Consider the following 11,108-nt stretch of genomic DNA (forward strand, 5'->3'; position numbering starts at 1 on the left):
ATAAGTTTCAAAAAGTAAAAGTAACTTTATTATTACAAAAGCATTGTTTGTATACTATAGAGAAGATGATAAATAAAGCTAAGCAAAAATAAGGGGGAAAGGGAATCCCCTGACGGTCCAGTGTTTAGGATTCCACGCTTCCACTGCATGGGGCCTGGGTTCCATCCCTCGTCGGGGAACTAAGATCCTGCACACCACAAGGAGTGGGCAAAAAAATTTAAAAATTAAAAAATAAAATAAGGGAAAAACACCGCAATCATTATACTTGCTTGCAGACCAGACCAGACCCCGCCCCCAAGAAAACCCTTTAAAAAAAAAAGGAAAAATACAAGTTACTACTTGGATCTTCTAAGAAATTATCAACATCTTTCCACATTAATAAATATTCACTTATAAAATTATTTTAAATGTTTGCACATTACTTAGATGTATCACAAAATAGACAACTGCGGTGAGTCCTACTTTGCTATTATAAACAACTCTGGGCGATACAGAGATCACTGTAACGATACGGTAACTTCTTTAATTCTTCCCTAGCATTCCAGGCGAATATGACGGAGTCCCTCTTCCCACAACAGGCGAATATCTGGGATTATTAGCAAAAGAAAAAAAAAAGAGATCCCTTTTTGATACGCAAAAATGCTATCTCCCCTCGTTACGTGCTCGTTCCCAAGTTATGCTGGAGTCGGTGAGGTGGCGCCCGGACCCTCCCCTCACCGTCTGACCTCCGCCAAGGTGACGCGGGGGAAGGGCGCCCGGCCCAGAGGGCGCGCACGCCGGGCGTGCGCGTGCGCGCCTATGCGGACGTGTGTGTGCGCGGACGTGTGTGTGCGCGGACGTGCGCGGACGTGTGTGTGCGCGGACGTACGTGGACGTGCTGTGCGCGTGCGCACGCCCGCATCGCGCGTGGGACTGTGGCTGCGCTGGCCGCCGGAGGCCGGGTGCAGGTAGTGTGTGCTCGCTCCTCTTCTCCTTCCGCCTTCCAGCTCCGAGTCGGATCGGCGCTGCGTGGGGAGAGGGGTGTGGAGGAGCCGGGTCAGGTGTCTTTTCCTCTCGCCACGCTTTCCTCGGGTTTCTGGGTTGGTGCGGGGAGTTGGCCACACCCCCTTCCCTTCCCCCCCACCCCACCCTTGACCTTCGCGGTCCCCGAAACCCTGATCAAAAAAGTTCTCTCACCGCCACCCCAAATAATAGGCCCTGAAGTGTGTTTTGTGCCTTTTGTAATAAGGCCTCGGTAATCCTGAAAAAGGATGCTCTTCGCAGCCTATATCAGGCCAGGAGTGCGTGTATATTTTTCATTGTGAAGTTCTGTTGTGAATCGAATGAGTCGTCTTTTCAGCTCTTTATCTTGGAATGTCCGAGGGTACTGAGAGTCTAAAAAGGGTTGAGTCCAGACAGGTGGTTTGATAAGTAAAAGTGATGTAACATTATTTTCCCTGCGCTCCTTAACAGCTCATACCAAGCACCCGAGAAAAACCACCTTGGATGTTGTTTCTTTGGCCTTTAAGGTATTTCAACAACAGTCAGTACCTGCTGGGCGTGTCGTGGTCTGCTACAGAACGTCTCTGACCCTCCGAGTCTCAACCATGCTGTCAAACGGCTTGCAAAGTTTCCTAAAAGTTACAAGCCCTCATCTAATACACACAGGGTTGTGCCAGCGATTGATAAGTGAAAGGAGGTTTTTCGGAACTGTGCCAACACCCAGATTGCGTAGGCGGGTTGTCGTTACAGGCATTGGCTTAGTGACTCCTCTGGGTGTTGGCACTCAGCTGGTGTGGGATCGTCTTATCCAGGGAGAGAGTGGAATCGTTTCACTGGTCGGTGAAGAGTATAAGAGTGTCCCTTGCAGTGTTGCAGCTTATGTGCCAAGAGGTTGTGATGAAGGTCAATTCAACGCACAAAACTTTGTGCCCAAATCAGATATCAAGTCCATGTCTTCTCCCACCGTTATGGCCATTGGGGCTGCTGAGTTAGCCTTGAAAGATTCCGGCTGGCATCCTCAGTCAGAAGCTGACCAAGTGGCTACTGGTGTTGCAATTGGCATGGGAATGGTTCCCCTTGAAGAGATTTCTGAAACCGCGTTGATGTTTCAGACGAAAGGTTACAGTAAAGTCAGCCCATTCTTTGTCCCTAAGATTCTGATCAGTATGGCCACAGGCCAGGTCAGCATTCGCTATAAACTCAAGGGCCCCAATCATGCAGTGTCCACGGCCTGTACCACGGGAGCTCACGCTGTGGGAGACTCTCTGAGGTTCATAGCCCACGGCGATGCTGATGTGATGGTGACTGGAGGTGCCGACTCTTGCATCAGCCCTTTGTCGCTGGCTGCGTTTTCCAGAGCCCGGGCTTTGAGCACAAACTCTGATCCGAAGTCGGCATGTCGGCCATTCCATCCCAAGAGAGATGGTTTTGTGATGGGAGAAGGTGCAGCTGTGCTGGTGCTAGAAGAACACGAGCATGCTGTTCAAAGAGGGGCTCGGATCTATGCAGAGATTTTGGGCTACGGACTCTCAGGTGATGCCAGTCACATAACCGCCCCTGATCCTGGAGGAGAAGGTGCCTTAAGGTAAAGAGTGGTTGTTTGTTCACATTTCTTCAGGTAAGACTCTTTATTGGAGTCTCAGCTTAGGGGAAACTGTAGTATCTGGCCTTGGTGTACTGTATCTCTGTTGTGTTCCCATTTTAGACTAACTAGTGTTTTTGAATTCTTTGCTTTACCACGTTTGAAATATTTGAAAACATGTGAATATCCTTACAAAATCTGGAGTTTTAGCGAAGGCCAGTAACGTTGTGAAGAAGGCCGTGTGTGACTTTGCCACATTTTCATCCCTTCAGTTGTGCTTAACAGACGTCAGGGTCAGCAGGCTCCCTTCTGCAGCCCTCCATCAGACCTGGACAGTACAGTTAGCGCTTTGTCCTACGTGTACCTGGTCTCTGCTCCATTTCAGCAGGGTTCTGCTGCGACTTCTCATCACCCAGGGATCTTATTAAAATGCAGATTCTGACTCCGTAGGTCTAGGGTGGTGCTCGAGGTGCTGCGTTTCTAACCAGCTCCTAGGTGGTGCTGATGCTGCTGGTCTGAGGACCGCACTTGGAAAAGCAAGGTGCTTTTATTGTGAAAGAGGTAGCGAGTTAAGTTAAAAAACCCACAAAACAAAACACCCCTCTGACACTAACATTATGTGTCAGTATGTTTGTTCATAGGTTAGCCTGCTTAGATCATATTACGTTTTAACCAGTTAAATTAGCCGGGGGTTGGCAAGCCTTTTCTGTAAAGGAACAAATAATATTTTTGGCTTTGTGGGCCAAAAATATTATCCCAGCTACGAGGGTCTCTATCACAGCTACTCAGACTCTGCTTTGTAACTGAGAGTAGCCATGGACAGTACGAAAATGAATGGGTGTGTTCCGATGAAAGTACAGTTGACCCTTGAACAACACGGGTTTGAACTACGCGGTTCCACTTACACGCGGGTCTTTTTCGCTAAGTACATACTACAGTGCTACAGGATCCGCGGTCGGTTGAATCTGTGGATGTGGAATTGGGGGAATGGATGGCCAACGGTAAAGTTATAGGGGCCTTTTCCACTGTGTGACGGGTCAGCACCCCTAACCCCCAGTTTGTTCAGGGGCCAACTGTGTTTGCAAAAGCAGCATCTGGCCAGGGTCATAGTTCACCGACCCCTGAATTATATTTCTGAGTTTTAGTGAGTAGTTGCTAGTGCTGGAAATGTCAAGCCTAGTAGTCAGCTAGACGAGGAAATAGTTATGTTTAGGTGAAACCTTCCAGCACGCTTCAGATGATACTCTGAGCTGCCTCTTAAGGAAATGTATGCAGCCCAGAGATCAACAACTAAAAAAAAGGGTGTTAGCATCCATGAGATTTTCAGAGGTTTTCCCAGAGAAGTGTTTTATTTTTGGATTTGTTTCTCTTGGGGTTTGGCTTTGTATTTCTTCATTTATTTAGAATTCTCATATCCTGAATAGACAATTTTTGAAAGGGTGTTTGAGCCTTAAAGTAATAGGACAGACATTTTTTAGATTATTGGGACATATTCCAAGTTTTACATTTAACTGTGGAAGAAAACATTAAAGCATCGTTATAAATTTTTTTCTCTACGTTTTAACTCTACAACACACCCCACTGATAAGAAATTCCTAGAAGAGAAATTATTCTAGGCCTGAGTCTATGTGGCTTTTTCCTCAAGGACGAAAGGACGATTCAAATAAAATGGAAATACATTTTATTAGAGATTGTAAAATCCATAGGTTTGTATGTTTATGTCATGGTGATGAATCAGTCCAGGGTCCTGGGGGTGCCTTGTTATTCCCATGCAGACCGCATTCCAACTCACACGGTAATCCAAGATGCTGTTCTGTCATTAGTGCATAAAGGGTTCTTTTCATCCAGTGTACTTGGATATTTCTTTTTCGTAAGCCATACAGACAATGAATACCTTGCTAAAATTAGATGTCGTTCCGATAAGTTCAGTTGCTTTTCTCATTTTATTAGATGCATGGCTGCTGCTCTAAAAGATGCAGGTGTACAGCCTGAAGAGATATCCTACATCAACGCACATGCTACTTCCACACCGTTGGGAGACGCTGCTGAAAACAAAGCCATCAAACATCTTTTCAAAGAGCACGCCCACGCCCTTGCCGTTTCCTCCACCAAGGCAGCCACGGGACACCTGCTGGGGGCTGCCGGGGCCGCTGAGGCAGCTTTTACCTCCCTGGCTTGTTATCATCGAAAACTGCCACCTACTTTAAACCTGGACTGTACAGAACCAGAATTTGATCTCAATTATGTTCCACTCAAGGCACAGGAATGGAAAACTGAGAAGAGATGTATTGGACTCACCAATTCCTTTGGTTTTGGTGGTACAAATGCAACACTTTGTATTGCTGGCATGTAGGACAAATCATCTGTCATTAAATATTGATTTTTTTACCTGTTATAAACTGCATTAAGTTGAGAAATAATATGTTTATGTAAATGCATGTTTTTATATATCAGTATCCAGATACGCGTTATCTTTGTCAGGGTTTCTCAGCCTTGGCACTGCTGACGTTTTGTGCAAGGTAATTCTTCGTTGGGGAGAGGGGAGCTGTCGTATACATCGTGGAATGCTTTACAGCATCCTAGTCTCTACCTGCTAGATTCTGGTAGCACCTACTTCCCCAGTGGTGACAACTAAAAATGTCTCTAGACATTTCCCCCTGTTTCTTGGGGAGGGGGCACAAAAGTGAGAAGGGAACAGCCTTCCCCATGTGTTAATGGGCTGCTCGTATTACCTTTGCTGCAGCACTTTATCCCCTATATACGTAAGTCTCCAGTCATGTTCATTCAGTGGTAATCAGTCTTAATTCTCTTGGGCGTATGGTTTGTTCAGTTGAAATTTATTGGGTGCCAGCTGTGGACCTGGTTTTGTACTGGCCACCAGCAATAAAGTGATATGTCAGGACAGGCTTCCTAAGGGTGAAAAGGTCTCAGTCAGGTTACAGGGGAAGGAAGGAAGAGTATTCCAGCCAGGAGGCATAGTGTGGAACGGCTAGGAAATTTAGAGAAAACCTCAGGACCAAATGTAAATATTTCAATACTTACAGCCTGAGATGGGAGTAGGAGATAAAGCCAGAAGACCTGGTGGAAATCAGGTCACAAAGAACCTTATAAGTTCTGTTAAGGCAGTGAGAGTAATGGAAGCCATCTAAGGTTTGGTGTGTTAACGATGGTTTTGTAACGTGTCAAGTTGGCTAGGCTGAGCCGCATTTCCCAGAATTCGCTCTACCGTATGTTTTTTGGTTAGGGCTGGCCACGAGAGAGTCTTGTAGGAGATATGCAGGGCGACGTGAAGCAGCAACCATTTTGTAGCTCACGTGTGTTGTGGCTTTGCTGGCTGACTTCTTGAGGTGAGGCAGTGGCTGAGCCTGTAACTGCTCCACCCGCCCCTGGATCCTCCCTCAATTTCCCTGACTCCTGGGCCACATGCGTTTAGCTTCACGAATGGCCCAGCTTCCACCCCATGACGCCAAGGTCAGAGGAAGCAAGAACTGACAGGGTGAGGTTCATTCTTGTGGCTGTGCGTTCCAGCTGGTTGTTGGAACTTTACATCCATCTTCCCTTCCCAGTCGCCTGCCTGGCGGACTTGAGTCTCCAGCAGCGGAAGAGAATAGGTGGACCTAACACCCCTACAGAGACTGTTTAGCCGGTTCTTGTAACTGTGTAGGTCAGATCCCTGTAATAAGTATCTACATCTGTATCTCTCTTAGCGGTTCTCTCTCTGATTGAACCCTGACCGATACATGTGAAGAATGGGAGTTGTTGGGAGTAACATAATCACATTTCCTTTTAGAAACATGACTCCGGCTGCAGAGCAAAGAACAGATTGGAGGGAAGCTGGATTCCTATAAGGGAATCCAATCAGAAGGGGAGAGCAAAATCCAGGTAAGAAAAGATGGTGGCCTGGATGGATGGAGCAGGATATTTTGACCCAAGTTTATTTTAAAGTTGAAAATCACGTTCATTTTTTTTAGTCAGTTTTACTAAGGCATAATTTACATGCAGTAAATTGCACCCATTTCAAGTGTATGGTTAAATGAGTTTTAATAAAGGTGTTATACACACTCGAGGAACTACTACCTCAATCAGAGTATAGAGCATTTCCATCTCTGCAGAAATTTCCTTGTGCCCCTTTGCAGCCGATCTCCCCAGCTGCAGAAGAACTTTCTGTCACTATAGATAAGATTTGCCTTTTCTAGAGTTTTATATAAGTGGAGTCATGCAGAATACCCCTTGGTTCCTGGCTTCTTTCTCTCAATTTTTTTGAGATTTATCCATATTATTGAGTGTATCAGTAACGCTTTCCTCTTTTATTACTGATTTTTAAAAAGTCTTTAATAGATACAGATACTTTTGGCTTTTAATCTTTCCCTAATCCCTACTCAGCTTATTTTATAGCATTTTACTTAATCTCACTGTTATTTTTTAGATGGATGGGTATTGCCTTTTGCACGGAAGACAAGGATTTAAAATTTTTTCTAAAACTGATAGCTTCTGAAGTGAAGAATCCTTCCTTTGAAAATCACAAATCTACAAGGATACAGTTGTATAAAGGGTATACGGTTGACCCTTGAACAACATGGGTTTGAACTGATCCCTGGATTACTTGTGCAAGGATTTTTTTCCATAGTCCATACTACAGTACTACACAGTCCACAGGTTGGTGGAATCCACAGATGCAGAGCGAGCGATACAGAGGGCCAACTGTAAAGTTATACACAGACTTTTGACTGCACACTAGGGAAGGGGGGTCAGCAACCCCATACCCACGTTGTTCTAGGCTCAACTGTGTATATATGTGTATGTGGTGTATATAGATAGATGTGTGTACATCTGTATACACACACATTACTGAGAATATTGAACTGGTAGAAATTTGACCGTTTTTTTCTGTGGTCTAGTGCCAAGAGGATATGACTATTTTTGGACCCAAAGACCCTCCTCTCCCCCTGGGTCTTTATGTTTAAGGAAAAAAGTAGATAACTTAGGGTAATAAAAGCACTAACAGTTAGCTTTAGTTTTAATTCAGGTCCCCTGAGAAGCAGACACCAGGAGAGGATTTCCTGTGCAAGTCTTCGGGGGGAAAGGCCTGTGAAGGATGAGGGGAGAGGGAACAAGAGAAGGCAGGGAGCCCCTCCGACCGTGATGAGAGTCTGACACCCGTCAGGAGGGGGGGCAGGGATGAAAGGGGGTGGACTAGAAAGGTTTCAGATGGAAGTCCCATTCTAAGAGAGTTTTGGCCAGGCCGACGGGCCAAATCGACCGAGAATCTCATGTGGAAGGAGCTCCGGGACCCTCAGGGGTGGACCTGCATCAGTGCCCCCACTGTGGTCGGCGGCAGTGCTACCAGGGCACGGCCGGAGACCTGAGCTGTGCGTTTTTCGTGGCCAGTGTGCTGCACCCCTTGTACCACAGTGATCTACTTCTGCAAGCAAGTTTAGGGGGCAGGTCCTCTGTGAGTTCTGTGGGCCTCTCTTTCTGAGGGAGAATTTAGAAGAGGGAAGTTAGTGGGACAAGCAGTAGCCCCTGATCCTGCATTGGTTTCAGGTGCATACTTGTTGGTACCCATCCACTCCCTAAGCCACTGTTCTTTCCAAATTCCCCTCACCTTCAGTGATTATCTTGGCAGGCTTTGGCGGCTTCCCTGGTGGTGTGGCTCAAAACCTTTAGTCCTGAAAGGCTGAGCCCTTGGCAATCATGCCACACTCTTTTCGGACAGCAGTTGGAGCTGTGTCCTAGGCACTGGGATCAGGAAGCCAGCGGATACCAGGAGGCACCCAAGCAGACCACCGGGATTCCATACGCATGCTACCTTCCCTGGCTGGTCAGGGTCAGATTCCACAGCCAGCATGCTGACTTTCTGGTCCCTGGGCACAGGGAGGCCAAAGTGTCCTGGCTGTAATGAGACACTTGCTGTGGCCCCTGGCAAAAGTGTGCATACCCTCTGGAGATCAGAACTTTTAACGCTGCAGAGCTCAGAGTGGCAAGGATGGAAAGCATGAAATTCCTGGCTGTGATTGGATCACTGGGAGTGATGGTAAGTGGGGCCACCCCTGTTCCCCACCCCGCTTTGTTTCTGGACCTGTGTGTTGTTCTTACTGGGGACTTAGCCCCGTACAGAAGTCTTTGATTTAAGCACATACTGCATCCCCAGGATGGCATTGCACCCATTCAGGAGGTTGCCTCTCAGCTGGTCATTCAGGGGTGCCTTTGGAAGGCAGTTCATCCTTCTAGGAGGCCGGCTGCTTCTGCATGGTATGATGTTTCATACAACCCGGGGACCCCGTGTCATTGGCCTATGCCCACGGCCCATCTTTGCTGTGAAGTAGGTCCCCTGCTCGGTGTCAGAGGAGGTCATCAGGAGGATGTATATCACAGCAATAACCAAATTTCCTTGCCAATTGCATTATAATGAGCTCTCATCAGATCTTTAACCTTGGCCATTTTAAAGTCTTCTGTCATTTACAGACTTTTGTCATGCTCTGATGCTTTTGCAAAAGTGTTCCTGTAAGAGTGCTTCATCTTCAAGATTTGTGGAAGAATATAGCTTTCTGATAACTAAGATCATGCTACTAAACTGAGTAAGAATTTGCAGAACTCTAATGGAAAAACTGATGAGGATGACTATCATTTTTATGATTTTTTAAATTGGAAACATTGTTGATCCTTTTATGTTTTGTTTTCCCAGGTTTAAGAAAAACAATTTTCTTTTCTCTTAAGCTGTCAGCAATTTGCTAACATATACCATTGTGAACAAAGAGGAAACATTCACCTTTTCCTCCCTACCTGACCCCTGCAGAATTCAGAAAGTCTTAGAATGAGCATTCTTAGTTTCATGGCAATATAGTTATTTGCGTAAGTTCAACAAGAATCTGTTCATCTTGTAACAGGAATGAATTGCAGCAGCCAGGGGTTTGAACTCAGCATTTGGCTGGCGACCACTCATGAGCCTTGGCCGTTAACCCTTTGCCATGATAGTTGGGCTGATCTAAAGGGATTAACCCTGTGGTTTGAACAGTGGGGAGTCGGGAGGTGGATGTTCATGAATAAACCCTCGCTGGGGCAGGATGTGTGGAGAGACGTTTCGGTTCACCTGCAAGAGGCTGAGGCCGTCCTCACTGGCTTCCACCTCCCGGCTCATGAGGCGCTGACACCCCCTGGCCATCAGGAGGCTGATGCCCTAGCTTGGGTACCAGCCCTGGTAACTGACCCTTCAGTAGATTCATCAGTAGATGGGGTGCATAGGAAGGGCAGCCACCGTAGCACCAGGGTGGGATGGCATATTGCCACGACTCTGGATTGCCCTTGAAATACAGTGAGTTGGTTCATGCAGCAACAGTGTGTCCTGTGTGTTCTAAACGGTGCCCAGGGCAACTACCAGAGGAGTCTGGGACCACCCCCTGGAGTTCCCTGCCAGCGAGGGGTTGGCAAACCCTCAGAGTGAGGGTTCTAAATATGCCTTGGTTCCTGTGGACACTGCATCTGGCCTAACCCAAGCTTTCCCCTGTGACTGCACAAGCCAGGGGCTGCCACCCTTAGGTGATTAGAGAAGCTGAGTGCCCTGTACTGATACCCTCGTCAAATAGTGATCGGAGATCCCATTTCAAGGGCCATGCTCTGCAAGACTAGGCAGAGGAACATGACGTTGAATAGAGGGTTCATCTCCCCTGTAACCTGCAAGCAGCAGGTTAAATCACTAACAGGTCAAACCACCTTGGCTGGGTGGACTAAGCCACTGTCCCAGACTTTATACATTTGAGTGATCAACCAGTAGGGACCGTGGCCCCATGTGCCAGTCCGGGGCCCCCTGCCGAGACCCGCAACACCATAAAGTATGGAAGTGTCAGGGGGTGGCAGTGCCCTGACACCACGGATCAACGTGGTGTGCTGCTGAGAACACCCGGCCCCCTCAGGCCCGGGACGGGCGTCGTGTGCTGGAATTTGCAGTGGGACGTCCCACCAGGAGAGGAGAGTTGCTCCCTGCCCCTGCGGGAGGGCGTCTCCACTGGGACCCCGTTGTCCTGCTGCCAGCTGTGCCCGGATTGGAGCGTGCACCATTGAGAGAGGGGAGCAGGGGGGGTCTGGGTCCTGCTTTGACATAGCCCACCTCCGGTCCATCCCTCACTCCTGATACTGCTGCCTTCCCGGTCAACATGTATGGCCAGCACAACTGGGTCAAGGTCCTAAAGCTGCCCACCTCCCTCTCCTGGAGGCCAGGCGGGCCCGTTCTCTTTTCCACTGGTACGAACATGTGGCCGCCATCTTCGTTCCTCCATTGGCCTGGAGGTTATTCTAGCTCACACACAAGCCCTCACCACATTCACCCAGCAAGCCTTAAATGAGAGCTGGCAAAGCCTGCCCCTACCGGACCCTGAACTGTCTCTAGTGAGAAAAGCCATCCTCCAAAATAAAATGGCCTCGGTCGGACATCACCACTGCCTCACAAGGAGGCCCCTGTGTGTTATCCAGACAGAATGCTGTGTGTTCACACCTGATGGTCTGTTAATGTGTCTTCTTTATTAAAGCACATGGGGACTCAAGCGAGCAC

The 11,108-nt window shown here is 47.6% G+C and overlaps 1 protein-coding gene across 3 annotated transcripts; it reads left to right on the top strand.

Annotated features, from left to right (window-relative positions):
• Nucleotides 1–894: 894 nt before the first annotated feature.
• Nucleotides 895–4,976, top strand: OXSM (3-oxoacyl-ACP synthase, mitochondrial). Of its 3 annotated transcripts, none has more exons than XM_060011572.1 (3): nucleotides 895–947; nucleotides 1,509–2,566; nucleotides 4,514–4,976. In XM_060011572.1, exons 2-3 carry the CDS (start codon nucleotides 1,587–1,589, stop codon nucleotides 4,914–4,916), a joined length of 1,383 nt encoding a protein of 460 aa, XP_059867555.1. In that variant the 5' UTR covers nucleotides 895–947; nucleotides 1,509–1,586; the 3' UTR covers nucleotides 4,917–4,976. The 3 variants fall into 3 exon arrangements, with proteins under 3 accessions (XP_059867555.1, XP_059867554.1, XP_059867553.1); XM_060011571.1 differs by having other exon boundaries at nucleotides 903–947; nucleotides 1,453–2,566; XM_060011570.1 differs by having other exon boundaries at nucleotides 913–950; nucleotides 1,453–2,566.
• Nucleotides 4,977–11,108: the final 6,132 nt, after the last annotated feature.

The sequence above is a fragment of the Delphinus delphis genome, chromosome 4, assembly GCF_949987515.2.
Source record: "Delphinus delphis chromosome 4, mDelDel1.2, whole genome shotgun sequence".
Taxonomy (NCBI): Eukaryota; Metazoa; Chordata; class Mammalia; order Artiodactyla; family Delphinidae; genus Delphinus; species Delphinus delphis.

Bases quoted from the DNA above. Each gene is read 5' to 3' on its own strand.
- OXSM (XM_060011572.1), top strand. From the start codon at position 1,587: ATGCTGTCAAACGGCTTGCAAAGTTTCCTAAAAGTTACAAGCCCTCAT. The intron at 2,567-4,513 runs GTAAAGAGTGGT...TCATTTTATTAG, and splicing joins GGAGGAGAAGGTGCCTTAAG to ATGCATGGCTGCTGCTCTAA.